Genomic DNA, 22,570 nt, shown 5'->3' on the forward strand with positions numbered 1-22,570 from the left:
TTTCAACAAACCAAAAAAGATTCTGGTTTCTTAAGGACCAGGGAATTATTTTTCACTGCTCTGGATTCTACACTCCTTCCTCAGTGAGTGACTGGGTTCGTACTTCTGAGCCAAGCTAGTTTGTTTTGTGGAGGTTTTCCCCTCCCTGCCTTTGAGGCAGTTTTGTACAGTTTGTGTGTGTGTGTGTGTTGTGTGAGAAGGTTGAGGAAGAGGACTGTGATTGGAAGTTGCAGAAAAGTGATGGAGGGCACAGAGCAGAGTCCTGCAGATGTGTTTGTGCGCACAAGCTAAAAGGAGTCCACGGAAAGGTCTGCCAGATATTAGGGTGAGTCTAATTTAGGGTGAGTCTAACACATTCTTAGGGTGAGTCTCTTTCTGCAAACAGGTGGACTAAAAACTCACTGCTCCAAGACAAAAAGAAAAATACAGCTGAGTCTGTCAGGGGTTTGCGGTTCACTTGCCATGGAGATCAGCCTTGCTGTTCCTAGGGACAAAACTGTTGGGCTTTGGGTGTGATTTTATGCATGTTTAGACAGAAATGCTCAGAGCTACAACACATTTTTCGGTCTAAACATGTAGGATTGCTCCCTTAACCAACTTTTTGGCTGTGGGCCACTGCATAAAGTTTGGACAGCTGATACGGGCTTGTCTCCTCTTTTACTGGTCTCCACTGTCCTTCTTTGGACAATCTTGGTCATACCTTTGCAAAAGCTAAGGCATTTCCAGCCATAGGGAAAGCTGCAGAAAGGTTGGGTCTCCTTATAGAAGACTATCACTTCAGTAATTTAAGCTTGTTTAGTTTGTGAAAATGACCACCACAAGCTGAGGCCAAGAACACTAGCTTTTATTTTTTTTAATTTATTTATAACATTTTTATGCCACCCCCATCGCAGAGAGCCTCGGGGCAGCTTACAAAGCAGGATAAAACAAACATAGAATAAACATTAAAAATTCGGGGCATCTCGGCTATATCATAAAACCAATAAATGAAAACAACAGTTAACAATTAAAATATCGTTTAAATAAAAAGGTCTTGGCCTGGCATCAAAAAACAAATAACGACGGCGCCAGGCGGACCTCTCTGGGGAGCACGTTCCATTTTAGAGAGCTTCAAAGCTGGTGACTAGACAAATTTGAGGGTCGTGGTCTTATCAGTAGTTACTAATCATGATAGTTCAGCTGAATGTGTGAAAATACCATAGCAGGGCTGGGGAGATTCTTGCCTTCTCCTCGGAGTTCATTGGCTAGCTCCTGTTGGTGGCAGGGTGCTGGGCTCGATCGGACTACTGTTTTCTTTCTCAGTTGTGTCCTTATCCATACTCCTGCTCCCCTGCGCACTCACAGTGTTTGCAGATGAGTTACGAAGCTATTCGTTGCCTTCCTGCCGCTCTCCGCATCCATATTCTGCAAAATAATGGGAGACAGCTCATGCGCAGGCCAGACTAAGAGAAGCTTCTCCATTGCTGTGCTATGAGAAATCCTATTATTTAGAATGCCAGCGAAGTTGGGTTGCTTGCCTCTCTTTTGTTGCCCAGGAGAGCCTGGGTCAAGCAGAACGTGCTTTGGATCGAAGCCACACCAGCTCTGGCTTGGAGGAGCATTTCTCAGTCCCTGACTCGTTTGTAGGCCCCCTGGGTTTCCTTCAGCTACTTTGCTTGCAGTAAGAGAAATGGGCTGCACTGCTCCGGAGGAGGAGGAGGAGGAGGAGGCAGTTGGTGTTGCCCGGTGTGATCTTGGGAGGTGGGGCAAGGGGGCTGGTCAGGTCGAACCTTCTGGACGCCAGTCGGCCTGTAACCAAGATCTAAAACTCGCCCTGTTCTCTTGTTTTCTCTTTGCCAGGCCTCTGCGCAGCAGCTCCCGTGAGAGCGACCCCCAGCTGCCCCTCATCTGGTGCCCACGTGCCCACTCACACCCTCGTGCCCCCGCAGCACGCTATGAGCAGAGGGGCCATTCGAGGCAGAGGTTCAGATCAGGCACCCCCAAAACACAGCGGCCACTTTAACCCCACTTTCTTTAACGGTCCTGTTGTCCCGCAGGGAGGTGGCCCCGAGGATTTTCACCAGCGGCAGGTCTTCTTCCTTAAGGGGCAAATTTCCGAAGCGCCACTGCTTCACACCCAGACCGAGAGACCCCACGTGTCCCGGGGCTACTACCAGGCTCCGAGAATCTCCTCTCTACCCACTCACCCGAATTTCTCCTGCAGCCATTGGGGTGGGGTAGCCAGAAGGCCTCCCTATAGCAATAACTGGCTGGAACAGAAGCAGGCTTCTCAGCCCCAGCCAAAGTACGGCAGCAGAAATCCAAGGAGTAGTACTGACCTGCTTGCCTCAGACTTGCAGAGGCTGCATGTAGACAACAACGGTGTGGAGCAAAAGCTCTTGGCCATCTTGGGGCAGCTCGCGCCTGGGGAGGCAGAGCCAGCTCGCTGGTTTGCCCGTAAACTCAACATCCAAAAGAAGGAGGTCAACCATCATTTCTACAAGCTTCAGAGGCAAGGGAAGTTGTGCAGGATAGAGGGGACCCCTCCGCTGTGGAAGCTAGCGAGCTATCCCAAGCCCCAGGCCGCGGCACGGCAAGCGCCCCTTGCCAGCTGGAGGGATCAGGGCCAGCTCCCAGGTGTTGGGGCTGGGCAGGAAGAGGGCGCTCTCTCCGACTCGGAGCACCCTTCCGACTCTGCGGACATGGCCGAAGTCAGGGAGAAGATCTGCAACTTTCTGTTCGGTGTCGAGGACTCCACTGCGTTCAACCTCGCCAAAGGCATCGGCTTGTCCAAGGCCAGGGACGTCCACGCCACCCTGACGTCCCTGGAGAAGCTGGGAGACGTCTGCAAGGAGAATGGCAACCCGCCCAAGTGGTCCCTCACCAACAGCAAGCGGCAGAGGATGCAGCTCACGCTGAAAGCCAGAGAGCTCCGAGAAGTGGTCCCCCCCGCCCCCCCCCCCGCGCATGCAGAGATGCCGGCCACTGTGCCAGCCCCGCCTCTCCCATCCCCTTCCCCTTCGCTGCCCCTGCCGCCGCCGCCGCCGCCCCCTCCGCCGCTCGAAGGTGAGGAGGAGAAAGTGGAGAACGGGCAGCAGGCATCTGAGCCGGTAGAGCAGGGGGGCGGCTGCTCCCCCCGGACAGGCCCCCCTCGCAAGCAGGCCCGGTACCACTGGTCCTCCAGTTACGACAACTTTGAGAACGGCAAGTGGGCCACGGATGACATCCCGGAGGACCTGAACGCCATCAGCAACAACCAGGACGAGTCCCGGTGCATCATGGAGTCCCCGCTGTCCCCCAGCTACGCGGCCCAGTTCGAGACGGCCTTTCAGTGCACCCCCTTCGAAAAGCTAATGGTGTGTCAGAAAAAAAACCCGGTCAGCGGACTAATCGAATACACCCAGTACACATACCAGCACTGTGAGTTCGTCTTGCTGAAGCAGAGCGGGCCTTCGCACGAGCCGCGGTAAGGAAGCGTTTCTCGGCAGCAGGGGGGCGGCGGCGGGGACTGGGGGAAGGCCCTCATCCCGCCTGGTTCATTCAGTTTTTGTGAATGCATGCCACCCATTCAGCAAAGCTTCCCAGGCGGTGGGCAGTACAAAGCTTCCACCCGCAAGAGTGGAAGGAGCAGGTTTAGACATAGCAGGAAAGCGTGTGTCTCAACAAGAGTTATACAGAGTCGTAACCAAGAATAAAAGCCAGCAGCAGGGCAGAAATCTAAAAATGCACTGACACCGTTTTTAAAACTGAAGGCCTTAAGAAGCTCACAAAAGGAAACAGAAGGGCCTTTCTCTTTGGGCTTTATTTAATTTGTCTTAGCTTCCTGACAACCTTGCAGAACAGTTTCATTGGCTGAGTAGAGAGTCCGACTGAGGACGGTGAATGGTCTTGCGGTCCAGAAATGAGTGTTCTCTTTCAGCCGCTTATAGCCCGATGTTCCAACAGAGTTTCTCAGAGCGCAGATGCGTTTACCTAAAAGGGTGATTCCTCCCAGCTAACCAATCCAGGGTTGTAGTCTTTGTTTCTCCTCTGCTTGGCTAATGGTGCTCTCCTAGCGGTTACAAAGCACCACAGTTGACCCTAACGGTTAATAGCAGCAAGATTTTTCTGGGCCTCTGTAAAAATCCAGTCATTCATCACTGAAGTGCAGGAATCCCTCTTTTGATCTTGCTTTCCATCCCCATTAAACTCTCTTTTCTAACAGTCTTGGCTAAATTATCTAATAACGTCCCTCAGATCTGCGAGTCTCTAAATATAGATTGTAAACTCTGTGGAGCCGCGGAGGTGCCATTGAAATGCTGTGGGACAATAGATTTCGCCTTCAGGAGGCTTTGTGAAGTTGGGTAGCATCAAACGCATGGCGAGGGGAGATGGTGGAAGCTGTGTGTGTTGTGGGGGAACAGAGGTCCCCTTTCTGCCCCCTGCTTCTTGGCTCTGACTTGCTAATAGCCCCTTGAGAGTTGAGAATTGCCCCCCTGTGAAGAGTAGGAGAGTGGAAGCGAAACTGAGTTAAGAGTGCATGAAATGGAGAAGGGATGCTGGAATGGACGGTGCTAACCCACTTCCTCTCCCCAAATGTTTAGTGGGATGCTCAGTTAAAGCTTTCCGATCTTCTGCAGTAGTGAATCTTTGGTCGCATTGCGGCAGGGTCTGGACGGGCCGCTTGTGTCAGTCTCTGGCGGGAAGCCTCTGCCGCCATGCAGAAGGGACACGGCCCACCTCCTTCTCCACCTTCGGTCACTGGGGAGAACTGGGTCGGGTTGCTGTGCTCCCACTCGCGTGCGTTCTGTCGTCACGATACTTAGAGCGCCTGTGCAGAGGCAGGCTCGCCACTTGCCTCGTTCAGCACCTGCGGAGTGCCAGCGCTCGCCACCTTCTGAGGCCTCGGTAGACCCGCCAGACAGGAAGAATGGCCTGTCCCTTCCCAGTCCTGAGAGAGCGCAGGCTGCCCTCACTCTTGGGCACCTCTTGAGGCCCTGTTGTAACCTGGGCCAAGCCTTCTCTTCCCTGTTCGCCTTGGCTGCCCCCTGAGCGTGTCTGCGTTGACATCCAGACCATCAAAGCTTCTTGGGAGCTTCCTCCATGCAAAGTTCCGTTATTTATTTATTTATTTATTTATTTATTTATTTTCGATTTATATCCTGCCTTTCTCCTACAAAGGGCTCAAGGCAGCTTACACCATTCTCCTCCTCCATCTTATCCCCACAACAACAACCCTGTGAGGTAGGTTGGGCTGAGAGCCTGTGACTGGCCCAAAATCACCCAGTGGGCTCCATGGCCGAGCGGGTACTCGAACCCAGACCGCCTGAGTCCCAGTCCCAGGCTCTTAACCACTATACCACCCTGGCGGCAGTAATAGCGTATTACCGTAATCGCGGTAATAGCGGCAAGTTCCCCAGAGAACTCAGATCATGGCAGAGGCCTTTGCCAAGGGCCCCGTTAGTGCATGCGCAGCAAGCATGAAGCCCGCTGACCAAGAGAGGGAAGGGCCGTGTCATTCACAAGGCGAAAGAGTTTGCTTTGGTTAGGACCCAGAGCTTGGAAGGGAGCCCGCATGTGGCGGCGTAACTAGAACCACGAAATCCTTCAGCCGATAAACCCAGCGAGGCCGCCTGAGTGCCCTTAGCAGAGCCGGACCCTCTCCACCCCTCCAAACACAAAGGGTTGTTATCGGGATCCACGTCGGTGCAGGGACAGCCGTGGGAGCTGCCCCACGCTCCTTGGATAAAAATGTGGGACCAGGGCACCCGCTTTCTCGAGACATACAGGTAGTGCGTGTGCTCGCGTATTATTTTTTTCACCCATTTCTGCAGGTTTAAATTCCAGGCTGTGATTGATGGCCGCCGGTTCCCTCCAGCGGAAGCGGGCAGCAAAAAGCTGGCCAAGCAGGAAGCCGCGGCCAACGCCATGAAGATTCTGCTCCACGAAACCGAGCACGAGGGGGAAGATGCCATGGAGCCCGAGAAATCTCTCTATGAAGACAGCTCCCTCAGCGAAGCTGAGGTGAGAGGTGGCTGGCAAGAAGCGGAGCTTGCACGGGGGAAGCTGGGGGTGAGTTTGGACCAGGAATGCAAATGGGATTGCGCCCCGTGTAAAGCGGCGTGGCATCCGGTCACGCTACCTTGGCATCCTTCTAGGCGCATGGGCCCTTCCCCAACCTGGTGCCCTCCAGCAATGTTGAGACTATAAGCTCCATCATTCCCAAGCAGCTCCTAATCTGTCCAGGCCCGGCCCTCAAGCGTTTGAATGAGCCAAGAGGCTACCTGCATGCACACAGGGGTGTTCCACACATCTCCTGATCAAGAAACCCCACAAGAGAGCCAGTGTGGCGTCGTGGTTCAGAGCCTGGGACTGGGACTCAAGCGATCCGGGTTCGAGTCCCCGCTAGGCCATGGAGCCGACTGGGTGACTTTGGGCCAGTCACAGCCTCTCAGCCCAACCTACCTCGCAGGGTTGTTGTTGTGGGGATAAGATGGAGGAGGAGAATGATGTAAGCTGCCTCGAGCCCTTTGTAGGAGAAAAGTAGGATATAACTCAGAAAAAGAAATTAAAAAAAATCATTGGCATGCTTGGCTTGAACTTTCTTTTAGAATTGGGTGGGCACGGCACTTCCCCGAGAGGTTGCAGCCTGTAGCCCCTGCGTGCAGAGTGTGTCTGCCCTAGAACAGGTGACCTGCGGCCTCCCAGGCGCTTTGGACTACAGCTCCCATACTCCCTGGCCATTGCCCATGCTGGGCGGGGTGTGTGAGAGTGGCAGGCCAAAATGTTTGGAGGGTACCCGATTGACTGGAGAGGCTTCTTGCCTTGCAACGCTTGGCTTTGGTAGCAGAAGCCCGAGGTGCGAAGGAACTGCTTTCCAGTGCATGAAGCGAGAGTGCTAGAGGCTCGGCGGGTCAGCGGGATTTGCATTCCAAATCCGCAGAGAGTTCCTCCAGAAAGTAGCATCCTCAAAGCATTGCTTGCCAGTGGCCTGAAACTGGGCCTGGGATCTGGCCGGGGTGGCATTCTTTCATTTCTACCCCCTCTCTGTCTGTCTGTCTCTCTGCCTGCCCGCCCGCCCTCCTCCACCCCTAGCCGGAGCAAAGTGAGCCAGAGTCTTCATCAACGACGTCGCAGCTCAACGCGCTCTCCGGGAAGAATCCCGTCAGTGCTTTGATGGAATATGCACAGAAGTCAGGCAGCATCTGCGAGTTCCAGCTGGTCTCTCAGGACGGGCCCCCTCACGATCCAAAGTAAGGATCGGCCTGTGTGTCTTAGGAACATGACTAGGCTGGCGTCCGTGTGGGTCGACCAGCCGTAAAGCTGTGTCTCTCCAATGGAAGAGTGGGGAGGGCTGGGGCTTGGGGCAAGGATCACGTGAGGATTTGCAGGCAGCACCTGCCTCGAACAGGTGTTGCCCCAGTAAGGGTGTCGCTTCTCCCCTCTCCTGGCGGGGGTTTCCCCACTGAGAACGAAACTATAATTCTGTGTGGGGTGGCGGAAGAAAGAAAGGGGTGCACACCGCACAGGCACTGGGCTGGTTTTCTGCCGTGGCAGCTGCCACCGCTGCTGCTGACCCACGGCAAGTTGAACCTGCTCCTACCTGCCCAGCCTCTCTCATTTGCATGGGGTCAACCTGGTTACAGCAGAGCCTGACCGAACACCGGAAATGGCTCTGGATTGTGGTTGATTAAACATGTAACTGAGCTATATAGATACTCATCCCCTCTCTACTTAATCTCCTTCCCCATGTCACCACTTCCTGGACTGTGAGCCCCTCGAGGACAGGGAGCTGTCTCTCACTGTCGAGCGCCGTACACATCCCAGGCCCCTGTAGGAGCAGGAATGATAACAGCAATGCTTAAGTGGGCCTCCGCTAAGCCAGAATTGCATTGAGCTGACCCCACGCTTTGCCATGGCCTCCTATCCAGGTTCAAGTACTGTGTGAAGGTGGGTGACCGCGTGTTCCCCACCGTGGTGTCCAACAGCAAGAAGGGAGCAAAGCAGATGGCGGCCGAAGCCGCCATGAAAGGCCTCAGCGGCGATCCAAGCAGCTTCCTCGAAGAGGTAGGCAGGTCTTTCCCCCCTTCTCCAGGCGTCTCTGCCTAGCCTCCTTGCTCCTCCTTAATAGGCCCCTGTGCTCTCTCTGTCTCCCTCCCCCCCCGCCTGCCTCTCTCTGCTTGCTTGACTTTAGATAGAGGGCCAGGACGAGCAGCCTTCAGAGGCGCCTGGTGGTCAGTCCATAAACCCGGACGAGAGCAAGGCGGCGAGTGCCAAGGGTATCGGCGAGCTGATCAAGTACCTGAACTCCAACCCCGTCAGTGGCCTCCTGGAGTACGCCCGGACCAACGGCTTTGCTGCCGAGTTCAAGCTGATTGACCAGACGGGACCCCCCCATGACCCAAAGTGAGTTGCTGCACTTGCTCCTCCGAGCGAGCCGCAGCGTCTAGCGCGCAGTCTGTGGGATGCGCAAGCCGAGCCAGACCTAATCGGGACCCTTCGTTCTGGTGGGTGGCGGCTCTCCAGGCTCTGCCGGAGGTCCTTTCCCTGCCTGGGTGGCAGATCTCCTTTCTGCGGAGATGAGGCCCAGGGTACGCCGAGCTGGAGCCCTCGCCTTGGGAAACGGCCCGTAAAAGAGGGTCTGCTGCTCACGAGGACTTCCCTCCCCGTGGCAGGTTTGTCTTCCAAGCCAAAGTGGGAGGGCGCTGGTTCCCGGCCGTCACCGCACACAGCAAGAAGCAAGGCAAGCAGGAGGCAGCCGATGCGGCTCTCCGGGTCTTGATCGGCGAGACGGAGAAAGCGGAACCTGCGGAGGGCATGACGATCACAGAGGTAGGGCTTGCTTGCGCAGACTTGCGGCACGGTCCATGGGGGGGCTCGCCCCCCCTTGCTCCCCCCTCCATGGTCTTGCATCACCCCGAGGGCTTAAGGCTCGTGTTGCTGCTGGGCTCGGCTGGATTTTTTGGTGTTGCGCTTTGTTACGAGTGATGAAGCGAGCTTTTCCTTGAACGAGTCTTCATTCATGAATACTCCTCTGTTAGAATACACAGAGGGCTTCGCTTGGAAGCAGGGCCTGTGCTGGGTCATTTTGGGGTGTATTCCCGTTCCTTTCAAACATGTCTTGGCAACAGTAAAGATGCTTTTATTTAAGTGGAAAGCAGAGTTTGCCAAAGCACCGACTGCCCTACCCCTTTCCCTGTTTTCTGGGAATTTGGAGGTATTTCCCAGGAACACAGGGACGAAAGCTGAGCAGCAAAATTTGGCTTTTCGATCATCTCTGAATCTTAAGCCATCTGGCTTGGAAACTGGATATAATTGGGAGATCCAAATGCCTGTAATTGGGAGATCCAAATTCAAATCAAAGACTCGGCACTGTCCAGGCCTGCCTTGTCAAGGTGTGTAAACTTTCTGCAGTTTAGCTCTCCATTCTGTTCCTGCCGGACTAGCTTTCGGTGAATCTGGGGGTTTGGCGGATGCCCCGTTGGGTTTCACGTAACAAAAGCAGGGATTCCTGGTCATATCCTCCTCCCTCTCTCTCTCTCTCTCTCTCTCTCCTGTCCCCACGCTCTCTCTGGCATGGCAGCTCCCCGTGAGTGGAAGCACCCTGCACGACCAGATTGCGATGCTGAGCCACCAGCGGTTCAACACCCTCACCGCTCGCATCCAGCACAGCTTGCTCGGGCGCAAGATCCTGGCTGCCGTCATCATGAGGAAAGGACAGGACGGCCTGGGCGTTGTAGTGAGCATTGGAACAGGTAAGGACGGAAGGCCGCTTTTCCACAGAAGTGGGACCAGAAGCCCCGTGGTTCAGAAATTGCTCAGCTTAGCAGTAGGCCTGGCTGAATTGTCTTAGGCTAAAGTCTCCCTGCTTCTGGGATGGGAGGATTATACTAACCTGCTTCACGGGCTGCTATCATGAGGTTAAAGCTTTCCCATTGCTTTCAAACCTGGTTCCTTTTTTTTTTTTTTTTTGGTGGCTGTCAAATCAGAAATGGTTTCTCCGCAAGCGTACCTTTAAAAATGGTAACCATGACCTTATTTATGTTAAGAATCCCTGTGCCGTATTTCGGGACAAAGGCTTTCTCCAAAGTAGCTTCCAAGCAACAAAAGTGAAAATGTATACAATACCATATGAAATGAATACAATTGCGCATGGCCATACAACACCAGCCCAGAATATATGAAAACAGAACCCAGGGCAATAACTACAATTTTTTTAAATGGTTTGGCCGACAGGGTCATGGGTCGCAGTTCCACGGGGTGTAGAGTTACGGGTTAAGAGCCAGTGTGATATGTAGTGATTCATGTGTTACACTGGGGAGACCAGGGTTCAAGTCCCTGCTCAGCCATAAGCTCATTGGGTGACTTGGGGCCGGTCATCCCTACCTACCTCACAAGGTTGTTGTGAGGATAAAACAGGGGAGGGATTCTGGAAACCATCTTGGGTTCTTTGCAAGAGGAAAAAAGGCAGGATGCGAAGGTGGTGGCAGAAGTAACAGGGAGAAGAGGAAGAGGAAGGACATAAAAGCAAGCTGACGTACTTGTCCACAGCACCTTGGTGTTGGGAGGAGGGCTCACCTGCTCCTGTCTAGGGTGTAACACAGTGCTGCGTGCCCTTCTTGAGGGTCTCAGAGAGTCATTAAGATGCTGCAGGGGGGACCTGGAACAGAACGGCTTCTGCCCAGGCTCCCAGTGGCTCTGTCGTTCCATCTTGTTCCCCTCCATTCTGTGTCCAGGGAGATTTTTCCGGTACTTCTGGAGGCTCCCGTAAGCCTCCTGTACCTCCCTCTTGTGTGTGGGGGGCACTTGTGTTCGTCCTAGAAGGGTTTGGTACTCAGCATAGGCAGCTGATGCAGAGTGTGGTGGGCAAGGGGGGGCAGCAACAATCATAACGGAAAGGGCATCGTTCCAAAGGGAGAAATGAAGCCAGGACTTGTGTTTCCTGTCTCTCCGGCCCCCCAGTTCGTCGAAGCATCCTCTTGACTGCTAAGATGCCGAGTGTGCGTCTCCTTCAGTCCCGATGGGGCAATGAGGCAGGGACTGTGCTGACACAGTCAGTGGCCCTCGGTTCCAGATTTGGGGTTCTTGATTCCTTTGGAGCAGCTGCTGTTGCTGCCAGTGAGTTCTGCACAGCAAGCCAGGGTTCAAAACCGGATCCCCACGTGGGAGTTTTCGGTCGTTCTGGTTGCAACTTCCAGTGCTTGCTGTGCTATTGGAAGAGACCCTCCTGGGGCTGTGGTCAGTGGCTAGGATCAGCTGGGCCCTGCTTGCTGACTGTTTGTTTTCTCTCTCCACCGGCCAGGGAATCGCTGCGTCAAAGGGGAGGAGCTGAGCTTGAAAGGAGAGACGGTCAATGACTGCCATGCGGAGATCATTTCTCGAAGGGGCTTCATCAGGTGAGGTGGAGGCCCCTGGATGAGTCCCAAGGAGCCCCTGGGGCTACTAAGCAAGGGAGGGGAGCAGGCGGATCTTGCATTTGGCCTTCTTCGAGAGGAGGAAAATGCAGGGAGGCTGTAAACTGTGCCTGAGAAAATGGGAAACAATCCTATTGAACCGCAGAAAACAAGCTCCTTAAGCGATAGCCTTAATAAGGCACTGATCTGGTAAGCCGGATGGAGGCAGACCACCCCCTTCTTAAGACATCAAGAGAAAGAAAAATGTGGCCCTTTGCAGACTACCCCGTGAGGCAGACCGAGGCTGCTCCTCCCATACGGCAGAAGCGCGGGCTGAGATGGACCCATTTGCTGAAAGTAGAAATGCCAAAGTTTGTGAAGGAGAAACAAATCCTTTTGCGTTTTCTAAAAACGTCCAGGGGGTTAAAACGGGAGTCATAGGTCTGAGCGAGAGGGCTAAAAGTTTAATGCTCCATGTTCTGACACTCCGTTCCAGATTTCTGTACAATGAACTCATGAAATTCGACCCCTCTGCGCCAGAAGACAGCATATTTCAGCCACTGGAAGATGGCAAGCTGAAGATCAAGGATGACATTACTTTCCACCTGTACATCAGGTGAGTCCAAGCTGCGACTTGTGCACTCGGGTGGATTTGCCTGCTGAGATGAGCTGAGCAAAAAGAGGCACAGAATACAATAGCATTTGTACTAAGAGGTGCATGAAAAGCACCCATGACCAAATTAACTGCTGAAACCAAGTCACACCATGTGGCATTGTAAAATCCTGACTGGGTTCCTGGCCAGGGAGAACCGATCTTTAGGGCCCACTTGGCCTTCTGCAGCAGAGGGCCCAGGTGGACATCTGCGGGAACAGTTTCTCAGGCAGGGAACTGCAACCAAGAAGGCCCCGCTTCACTCTTCCTGGGGCTCCTTTGAAAACACTGAAGGAGTTGAGGGGTGGGGGCGGTCACGTGCCGGCCAGCAGTTTGGCTGAAGGGAGCAGGGAGAGCCCAGAGGGGGAGGAAGGAGGGCCTGGAAGGAGGAGGGAAGAAGTGACTCCGGAGGGCAAGGCCAGCTTCCCCCTCGCACACGGCACACGAAGGATCCTGGTACGTTTTGGAGCTGGCGGTTTGTTTGTTTATTTAGAGTTTTTGTATGCCGTCCCATTGCTTAAAGCCTCGGGATGGCTTACATAAAATAAACACAATACATATAATACAAATTAAAACCCCCGATTCATCCTGGCTGCAAATTAAAACTTATAGATAATATTAAAAGTTGTTAAAATATTGCTTAAATAAAAAGGTCTTAGCCTGGCGCCGAAAAACAAATAAGGACGGCGCCAGGCGGACCTCTCTGGGGAGCGCATTCCACAGGCGGGGCGCCACCGCAGAGAAGGCCCTCCTCCGGGTACTTCGCCTCCTGATGTCTCTCCCAGAGGGCTCCCGGAGGAGGGCCTCTGCTGCCGATCCCAAGGGGCGGGAGGGCAAATATGGTTCCCATGAGCCCTGGCTGGCCGAGGCAGTGGCATCGTGCAGAGGCAGTCCGGTGCTGCCCGGAGGAGTTCGGCGTTCGGAGTTCCCGCATTGGCCATCGGGGGGGCTTCATGCAGGGAGGGGCAGAGCGTCTCCAGGATCCAGACGTGGGGCACAAATCCAGGATGGACGTCAGCCCTGTGCCTGCGGTAGAATCCGGCTTCCTTAGCAGCTTCCCTTTAATATTAAAAGGAAGTCTCTGCTCTCTTATATGGCTATGAAACCCCTGAAAGGCTCAGGCAGCGCCAGGAGAGAACCTCGTGAGCCAGAGGCTTGTGAATGACGGGGGGGGGGTGTTGGGAGGAGGGGGTTGCCTTTCCATGCCCCTTCCCTCCTCCCCGGTGGAGGAAGCACTGCAGCCCCCCCCCCCACAAAGTACGCCTAAAACTGCAGTTAAGCAATCGCTTGAGTAATCGCACAGGACTTGTGTGCCAGCATCTTCACCTCAGTCCATACATGTCTGACTGGAGCTATTGAAGCATTGTGTAGAGGGTACTGGAACCATCCTCCACCTTCTGGGATGTCGCAGGTCATGACACTGCCTTTCCCTGACTCTGCCGGAAGCCATTTTAGGTACCTGCTACGTGGATGTCCTGGTCCAGCCAAGGCATCCTATGTCATTTTCTTAGGAAACAGGGCTACAAAGACAACACAGAATTAATTGAATCCCCCAGTGAAAGAGGCATGTGGGTTATCTACAAACACATCTCCTTTCTGTTCTGTCGGCTCCCTAAATAGGCCAGCAGCCTCCTTCCCCTGGGATGTGAGAACAAAAGAAAATGCCTCTTGCCGTGGATTTTACGCGGTTGCACTCTCCCACTGTTGCCGGGCCTGTCGAGGTGCAGCTGGCTCCCCACCCCTGCCTTTGCCAGGGAACAAAACTATCTCAGTGAGGCAAACGGCTTCATTCCCACAGGACGTCGCTGCAGAACCGCTGGGCAAAGCAGCTTCAAAGCCATTACCTGGTATTCTTCCTCCTAACGGGATTCAAGGCCATTGTTTTTGTTGACTACACACCCCGCACAAACTTAGCAACCGTCTCGCCATCATGCCAGTCGGGCCTGAACAATACAGCATGTTTTGTCGCTTCTTCTTCAGCACAGCACCTTGTGGGGATGGTGCTCTCTTTGACAAATCCTGCAGCGACCAGGCCAACACCACCGGGGAGGGCCAGCACCAGCCGCTTTTTGAGAACCCGAAGCAGGGGAAGCTGCGTACCAAGGTGGAGAATGGTAAGGACCTGGAAAGTGGAGCTCCTGCAGTTTCTAGTCCTTATGGCTTGCCCCGTCAGGTCCCTGCGGATGAAGTTCTACCTTCTCAGGTCTTAGGCGGCACAGGTGTGTGAGCCTACCAGGAGGCCGTTTCCTACTAGGGCAGACCAAAGAGAACCCTCTGACCTCAGGGAGGAGGTGCTTCTCAGAAGCAGAGGCCCAGCTTTTCACACTGAGGGACCCAGCTGCCATCCCCAGCCTGTCCAGGTAGGACCGGGAAATTGTCTGCCTGAAGCCTCCATGTTGCCAGCACCGTTGCAAATTCCGGGCTCGGTGGAGCAAAATTCCGGGCTCCTAACAGGGGAGATGGCTGCTCTAGATCCCTTCAGCCTGAAAGGCTTGTTCCAGTTATTTTAATTATTACGGCTTTCGCATCCTGCCCTCTTTCCATTTGCAAGGAGTCCCTGCTGACCTACAGCTCCTCTTCTTCTGTTTATCCTCACAGCAGCCCTGGGAGGGAGGTCGGCCGAAAATCAGCAGTGGCTCAAATCGGCCCGCTGAGCTTCTTGGCCGAGTGGGGACTCAAAGGTGCGTCTTCCGGGCCTCAGTCCCAGTCCAGCGCCCCTTTGCCCGACCTTTCTCTGCGTTAACTCGCTTTGCCCCTCTGCCGTGGCAGTAGATGGTATGGGTTCTCCTACGACCTTCCGCTCCACCGCCGAGCCGCTGCGCCAAGCTTTGCCTTGCCGGCTCTTTACCCGCAGCAGCGTGTGCTGTGGCGGTTTCCACGAGAGTGTGCCAAGCTCCCTGGCAGGCAGTGCTGGGTTACCGCTCTGCCAGCGTGTAGTTAGAGTGCTATTTAACCATCGTTGCGTTTGATGGGACTCGCGGGCACCCCTTGCTTCAAGCAGTGAGACGGATGGTCAGGCGCCAGCTGAGGCAGCTTTTGACACCGACAGAGATGGTACACCGAGGATGAATCAGCCTTCCCCAGCTGGACATCCTCGGGAGGTTGGGCGATTCTGGGGAAGCATCTTCTGAGTGGCAGGTGTGGAAGGCTCCTCTGTGCTCAGATGTGGTCTCTCCGTGCGAGGGCGGTACCCATTTGATACATCGGGATATTCGACTGCCCCTGCCTACGTGCCCTGGGGTTACCGTCTGTCTGGCGGTGAATCATAAAACAGGAAGGGGCCATGAAGGCCATCGGTTGCAGGACTCCAGGTCACACCACCCCACTCAGAAGGCTGTGGCTGGAAACCACAGCAGCACTGACCTTGGACCGTTGCTCTGACCCAGAGGAGCACTATCTGGCTGAGGCTTGCTTTCTCACAGGGGAGGGCACCATTCCGGTGGAGTCGAGCGACATCGTTCCCACCTGGGACGGGATCCAGCATGGCGAGCGCCTCCGGACCATGTCCTGCAGCGACAAGATCCTGCGCTGGAACGTGCTGGGCCTGCAGGGGGCGCTGCTGTCCCATTTCCTGCAGCCGGTCTATCTCCGCTCGGTCACACTGGGTACGTGGCTCTGGAGGAACCTTGCTCTCTTCCCCGGGAGTCTCTCGTCATAGCTGGAAACTCCCGAGCGGCCGACATCAATCACGGGGCACACGGGGCGGTCTGCAGAAGAGCACGAAGCACAAAACACTGCCACTCGCTAGCAAGACGGCTCTGCCAAAGAAAATAAGGCCGTTGGAGTGGTGGAGCTCAGGCGTAGTTTCCACCTCCGCCCTTCCGGGGAACCAGGCGACGGGGCAGCGTGGAGGCCATGGTGCGGCAACGGGGCAGCCTTCCCCTGCCGGGGTGCCGCCGCGGCCGCCCCACCTTTCCTTGTCCTGCCCTCCCCGTGAGCTGCTCTCCAGGTTCTGTCCGTCACCGCTTCTCTCTCTCTCCAGGCTACCTGTACAGCCAGGGCCACCTGACGCGTGCCATCTGCTGCCGCATGTCGCGAGACGGCAGCACGTTTCAGACCGGGCTGCCTGAGCCGTATTTTGTCAATCACCCTGAGGTAGGGCTCTCTTCCAACACGGTTTTCTCCTTGCATTTTCCCCCGGTAGCCCTGCTTACCAGATGCTATTAATTGCTTTTTGTTCACGTGAATCCCCCTGCCTCTCTCCTCCCACCCGCCAGCCTGGCACCCTGCAGATCTGTCAGACGCCAGCAGCTGCTCTCCCCAGGCTGTGTGTTCCTCGGCCAAGAAGGCTCAGTTTAGGCACGATCACCTAAACCGGGCTGTCCTTGCCTGTGGGCTTACAATCTCAAAAGTCAAAATGCACAATGAAAACGAGGTGTGTCTTGGGGAGGGGGATGATTAGTCATTGCTGTCGGACTGGCCATACTTGGGCCTTTCATCTTGTGCTCAGGACAAAAAGCCCCCATGCGCCTTCTCGTGGGATGGGTGGACTGGGCCTGTGCTCTCTCTCTCTCTCTCTCTCCCCATACTCCTTGCAGGGATTTCGCTAACGGAATTCTTGCTTTCCTTCCGAGAATCGCTGAGCAGAATGTGTAGCTCCCCTCTTTTGTCAGTTTGCCTCCACAACAATTCCGTAGGAGAGTTTAGGCCAGGAGACCGCTACCAGCCCTGGGTTCCTCTCTGGGATTCAGGGCAGGCTGGGAGAACTTCAGGCCTGCTTGGCCAGCCCTCATTTAGCCACTGTACCGCAGAGCCCCTTTTTCCGTGAGCTGGTAAAGACGCCCACTCCTCCTGTGGATTCAGTGTGCTGTACCCATTTCTGTGGCCACAAACCATACCCCCTTAGCAGAAGCCTAATGTACCGGACGCACTGTGGATGTATTCCTGTTGCATCCTTCCCTTTTTCCATCCCAAGGGACCCGAGGTGGCTCATGTAATCCTCCTCTCCCTTCTGTCCTCGCAACAACAGCTCTGCAAGGTGGGTTGGCTAGTTCACAGTCACCAAAATGAGCGTCACGGCCAAGTGGACACTCCAGCCCACTCCTCCACCTAGCCCCTTTCCAGCCGCCAGCAACCCCTGAGCTCTTCCCACGCTTCCATCAGTGACTTATCCCCAGGAGCGGGCAGAGAATCCAGTCTCGTCATCCCTGTCTCTTTCTCTCCCCCCGGTCCGCCTCACCCTCTTACGGACACACAGGTCGGCCGAGTCAGCGTCTACGACTCTGCGAGGCAGACGGGCAAGACAAAGGAATCCAGCGTCAACTGGAGCCTGCCGGACGACACCGACGTTGAAGTCCTGGATGGCACAAAAGGCAAAGTGGATGGGTAAGGGCAGGCGATTGCCTCTCCCAGTGGCGGGTTGTTGGGGGGGATACTTGGGAGGTGGTCCTGCTTGGGAGGTGGGCTGAGGGCATGTGCCGTGCTTGCTGAAGCTGCCCGGTTGCGTTCCTGAAACCTCCAGGTGGGGTTGAAGGAACCCTGCGTTGTTGCCGCTGGTCAGTCTCCTCTGCAGCCTGGTTCTGAGGTGGCCAGCCAGAATAGCAGTGTGGGATTTAAGCTCAAACCAAGGATGCCCACCCTAACCCTTTGTGTTTCCCTAAAGCACAAATCAGACCTACCGATACACATACTGCTTGTTCCATATCACGTTTAATCGTACTGATATCCCACGATTTTTCCTACAAGGAACCCAGGACCACTTGCCTGGTCCTCCTCCATTTTATCCTCACAGCAACCCTGTGAGGTGGGCTGGGCTGAGAGACGGCGACTGGCCACAAGTCACTCAGTGAGATTCATGCTCAGGTGGGAACGAGAACTCCTCTCCCAAGCCCCGGTCCAGGGCTCTCAGCACTAGGTTAAACTGGCTGTTTGCGATTAAAAAACCCCATCAAGCTTCCACAGCAATCTGAGACAGCGAAGCCCTCGCACAGAAAAACGGGAGCGGTAAAAGCATTCTCATGAGACGGAGGCACATCGCTGAGCGGGAGCCTGGCAGCCATCCTCAGCCTCTCTTCATGCTCATGAGACTTCGGCGCAACATCCAGCGCTGCACCTAGTGGTGCAGCTTTGTTCCTAGGTGGGCCGCTTCCTTCGCACGCCCCCCCGTACTTCTAAAAGCAATTAGCCATTCCAAGGCCTCGAGGAATTCACGGGCCTGGTTGTGAACTTAAATGGGAACTGAAACCTAATGTGGCACTTAGAGTGTAAGACTTAGGTTCTCCTGCCCCATTAAAAAGACACGCGCAGCATTTCTCCGATCCGCACGCTTTGCATTTTGCACGCAGAGGTCCGCTGCAAACCGCTCCATGCTTCAGCTTCCCAAAGCGTTTACCCTCCGTTTCCCTCCTGTGTCGACAGACCAAAACTGGAGGTGTCGCGGGTCTCCAAGAGGAACCTGTTTGCCCTCTTCCAATTGCTTTGTGCCAAGATGGATCGCAAGGGCCTGCAGAAATTTACCGTGTATGCAGAGGCCAAGGAAGCGGCCGTCACGTACCAGAGTGCCAAGCGACAGTTTTTCTGGGCCTTGCAGGAGATGGGCTACGGTAGCTGGATCTGCAAACCCCAGGAGGAGAAGACCTTTGGTCTGTCTGAAGTCTAGAAGCTGTGCATTTTATTTTATTTTATTGTATTGTATTTTTTGGATGCAGGGGATTACAGGAAGGGGTATTTTTTATGATTTTAGGTTTCTTTGTTTTTTAACAGGAGCAGGAAAGCTAACTTAAGGGTTCTGGAGGCCTTCCTTCGGGTTTAAATTGACAGCACGTTTTAATTCTGTTGGGAAGGATGGAGCTCTTCCCCCTCTTTAATTTTTACCCCTTTTCAGCAAACATGAGCGAAGGAATGATCCAGATGCGTGTCCAAAAGAGAGAGAGAGAGAGAGAGCGCGCCACCAGCCTCCATCTGTGCCCAAGTCCTCCCCTGTCCCTTTGCTGGTCAATAGGCTGCCTTCTTTCTGTCCCTCCTCTTGGATTTTACGAAGAACCCCTTTCCCAAGCTGTGAATCAGTGTACTGGTAGCTACACAACACTTCCCTGCCGCCTTAGCTCCCTGGGTATTTCTTTCGTCGCTTGGTTTGGATGGGGATCCAAAGGCTGGGCCTACCTCACGCCTGGGGAGACCCCCCGGAGTTGGCCGGCCTCGTTTTAGGCGGGCTGAAGCCCTCCCGCAAATATTTGGAATGCCGCCTGGCTCCACCCGGCTGCAAAGCGGAGGCCAACTCCCTGCTCCTTCCTGGCCCTGTGGGGAAGACCCAGCCTTCTTTGAGGTGGCTGTTCCATAGGCGACCATGCTGCAAACTCCTGTGGCGTGCCAGCACCTTCCCCACCTGTGTCTGTCACTGCCTCCTTGCAGGTGTGTTCTCATGGCAGCTGCTTGATGGTTGGTTTGAGCTCAGCTGCCCCTGGCCGGGGCGAGGGAGGGCAACACGGACCAGGGCAAGAGGGCATCCTTCAGTGAAACAAGCTTGCGGGCTTCTGTTGGCAGGAAGGCAATCCGGATGGGGGTGGCGGCAACGCCTTGGGTCTAGCACAGCGGGGCACAGTGGTCTTCCCCTTGATCGACGGGGGGGGATCTCTTTCTCCTTCCCTCCTCGGAATGGGTGCTTGGGCGGTGTAGGTGTTGTTCCTCTGGAGCACAGCCCTCGTGAGGCCGAGGGGTCTCTGCAAGGTGACTCGCCTTCGACAGCCACCCACCTCCTTTCACCTCTGTGGTAAAACTGCATGGCCGGATCGTAACGTGCGGAGACTCTCGTAAGGCATCGGATGTTCGATCCTCTTGGAGCTCCACTTGATCTCACCCCATACGTCCGCTGAGGCAAAACTCTTCTCCAGGCTGTCCCATTTCAGGATGCACGGCTCTGGCTTGAATCGCTTTCTCCTCCCTGGGACGATGCGGAAATCCAGCACTGCAGCGGGAAGCTTCTCGGCCAGTATCTTCTATGCGACGTCTGTCCCCGAAAGAGGACATGTACGGAGGCGCGTTTGCACCTACGGAGGGGCCGCTTGTGCTCCGTCAAGGCACGGCTCAGGACTGCCACCTCCGCTGCGGTTCGGTGCATGAAGGCGGGTGCTGAGTGCCGTCGGACTTCCGTGCAGGATCGTGCCCCGAAACCGTGAAGGGAAAAGTCACCGCTTGGCCTCGTAGCTCCTCAAATGCCCTTCCCCGGTCCTTAAGCAAGCCCTGTGTCTCGACCCCACAGCCAAGCTCTTGGCTGCTGCGGAAATGCTGGAGCTGGTCAGAGGTGGTTCTCCTGGCTCCACGGGACGCCTTCCTCTGAGGCTACCCAGAGATGCCTTGTGTTTGTTCTTCCATAGATTTTGGAGGCTGGAAGCAAAGCAGAGCATCGCTGCGGTACAGCCAAGGGCTTGGAGCCGTGTTTCACCAGCTCCCCTTCCCGCCTGGATGGCTGGGCAGTTGCGGTAGTGGTGTAACGGGGGAATTCTCTTTATGCAAACTTTCCAATTGAAGGCAGCCTCTCCAGTGGCACCACCACCATCTTCCCACCCATCCCTTGTCCTCTGTAGATCATCTCATTCCTTAGTTGTGAAGGCTCCGGTGAGCAAAAACAAAACGCAGCTGTAAATTTATCGGCGGCAAATCCAATCATTCCCTTTTAAGTGCCCCTTTAGGTACCATTGTTGAAGTCATCACATTCCGCCTGAAATAAAACATATTTTTTTCTGTATCTGGTTTCTTCGGCGTCATTCTTCTGGGGGAGAGGGACCCAGGGCAAGTCTGACCCCTCCTTAATTCACCTGAAACGAAAGCACTCCCCTTGCAGACCTTCGCGTTCGGCAAGGGTGTCCCGATATCCCTGGGATTGCGAGCTGGCGAAACAGCTCTACCCAATGCAGCTTGATTCCTTCGCGCTGCAGTGTCACACGGACACCCTTGGACTTTTAACTAAAAGAGAAGGGGTGGATCCTGCTAGGTCAGTCGCAGGCAGCTTTCCGCTTCCTGACAGCCAGCCCAATCGGTCGCCGATTGCAATATTGCAGTATTGATGACTTTGCCTTGGATCTGGTCTCTCTCCATTTATCTTTCCTCAATGAAAGAAAAGAAAAAATAATAGGAAGGTTTTTTCAAAAAGCAGGACCATCCGCCAAGTCCTGAGTATACACGCATCTCCTGCTTGTGCAAAAGGGAGTCTCTCTCACTTTTGCGTGGGATGCGAGTTGGCCAAAACCACACGCCTGGGTGAAAAGGCCGAGCCGGGAAGGCTTCTGAGGCAGTTCCAGTATGCTGAGCTTTTCTTGGAGCAGAACTGGGGGTGGAACACAGATCGCTCGGGAATAGCAGTAGCTGCACTTCACATGTACATGTGCACACATTTCTGGAGCTGTCCCTTTCACACACGTGTTGTGGAAGGCCCAAGAAATAGGTGTAGCAGTCTGACAAAACGGCCCTGCTGCGGGAAGGAGTTTCGTACCTGTTTCCTCATGAAAGGTTTTGGCTCTGGCTGGCTGTCCTCTGTATTTCCAAAGCAAGAACAACTGTCTAGTATTCCTTCCCTGTCTTGCGGTTCTGCTAAAAATTCTCATGACTTGCTTTCATTGTGTGGTTTCAGGGTAAGAGAGGAAAAAGGTGAAGGATAGCATCTGTCTCTAAATTTAGCTATCAGCTCCGCAGACCTGTCAGAGGTAAGGTTTTCGGTGGGTAGGAAAACTCCCAACGGGGACAATTTGTTGCTGGATCCAACCAACCTTTGTGGTGTCTGGGTGTGATGGAAGTTCTAGTTTTTAATGTGCTGGTGGCTAGTTTTGGAAAGGCTGGCTTAAGCCGTCAGGCAGGGTTGACTTTGGGAGAGTCTGGAAAAACTGTCAGCTTAATCTTTGTTCTGGAGCCATTGCTGCAGCACCTGCTCATGGATAAACATGGCTGCAAATTTGATCTCGGCAGGATTCCACTTTGCCAGCAGAGTGGGAAGCAAGCTGTATTTTGGGAGATGGCAGCTTAGGATTGTATAACCAAGCTCCCTTGTAATGTGTGAGAAATTAAACAGCTGCCGGTAGGTGGGAAGGCAGACCAAATTTGCCTTTTTGTGGTTTATTAGTTTCATAATGAGGAATAAAGAATTTTGCCTTTTGAGAGGTCAAAGCTAGTCCAAGGAGGGTGAGAAGCAACCTGGTAAGTAGAAAACGGTGCGTGTGAGGGAGGAGAGGTTTTTCCTTTCTTGTAACATTAGATCCCCAGATGGTCAGAACAACATGGTGGCAGATCCTGACTATCAACTTGGATGGCTTTAAAAGGGGGATTAGATTCCTGGAGGATGAGAGCTTTCTAACTGGGCTGGCAATATATTACCCCCGGTATCCGATAGCAGTTGCTGAAGAAGAACAGGAGAGGTTGTTGCCCTTCTATCTTTCATGAAAGCAATAGCTTTCTCTCAGCGCTATCTTCTAGCATCTGCTTACAGATAGACTGCCCCTACACACAGAGGTTCCACCACACAGCTAATCAGTGCCCACCTTTGAATTTGCCTTTTTTCCTTTTGGGGAAAAGACTGCAAAGAGTACACCTGTCTTCAGTTTGTGCCTGCACTTGCTTGTTGCAGATTGCCTTATCTAGG

At 54.3% G+C, this 22,570-nt stretch overlaps 1 protein-coding gene across 5 annotated transcripts in view; it reads left to right on the forward strand.

Annotated features, from left to right (window-relative positions):
• Positions 1 to 20,686, forward strand: part of ADAR (adenosine deaminase RNA specific) — a 29,662-nt gene extending 8,976 nt beyond the window's left edge. For 3 of the 5 annotated variants that reach the window (XM_044448490.1, XM_044448489.1, XM_044448486.1), the window contains exons 2-15: positions 1,840 to 3,445; positions 5,793 to 6,030; positions 7,054 to 7,211; positions 7,890 to 8,025; positions 8,153 to 8,364; positions 8,634 to 8,790; positions 9,542 to 9,713; positions 11,261 to 11,354; positions 11,848 to 11,967; positions 13,984 to 14,117; positions 15,426 to 15,608; positions 15,986 to 16,098; positions 17,201 to 17,328; positions 18,361 to 20,686. In XM_044448490.1, the coding sequence (XP_044304425.1) occupies positions 1,935 to 3,445; positions 5,793 to 6,030; positions 7,054 to 7,211; positions 7,890 to 8,025; positions 8,153 to 8,364; positions 8,634 to 8,790; positions 9,542 to 9,713; positions 11,261 to 11,354; positions 11,848 to 11,967; positions 13,984 to 14,117; positions 15,426 to 15,608; positions 15,986 to 16,098; positions 17,201 to 17,328; positions 18,361 to 18,601 (3,597 nt within the window). In that variant the 5' untranslated portion in view covers positions 1,840 to 1,934 and the 3' untranslated portion in view covers positions 18,602 to 20,686. Of the gene's footprint in view, positions 1 to 1,839; positions 3,446 to 5,792; positions 6,031 to 7,053; positions 7,212 to 7,889; positions 8,026 to 8,152; positions 8,365 to 8,633; positions 8,791 to 9,541; positions 9,714 to 11,260; positions 11,355 to 11,847; positions 11,968 to 13,983; positions 14,118 to 15,425; positions 15,609 to 15,985; positions 16,099 to 17,200; positions 17,329 to 18,360 lie in introns of those variants that run through there. The other 2 variants (XM_044448488.1, XR_006416493.1) reach the window with 2 other exon arrangements.
• The last annotated feature ends 1,884 nt before the right edge of the window (positions 20,687 to 22,570 follow it).

Source organism: Varanus komodoensis, unplaced genomic scaffold (genome assembly GCF_004798865.1).
Source record: "Varanus komodoensis strain SLA01 unplaced genomic scaffold, ASM479886v1 scaffold55, whole genome shotgun sequence".
In the NCBI taxonomy this organism is placed as follows: Eukaryota; Metazoa; Chordata; class Lepidosauria; order Squamata; family Varanidae; genus Varanus; species Varanus komodoensis.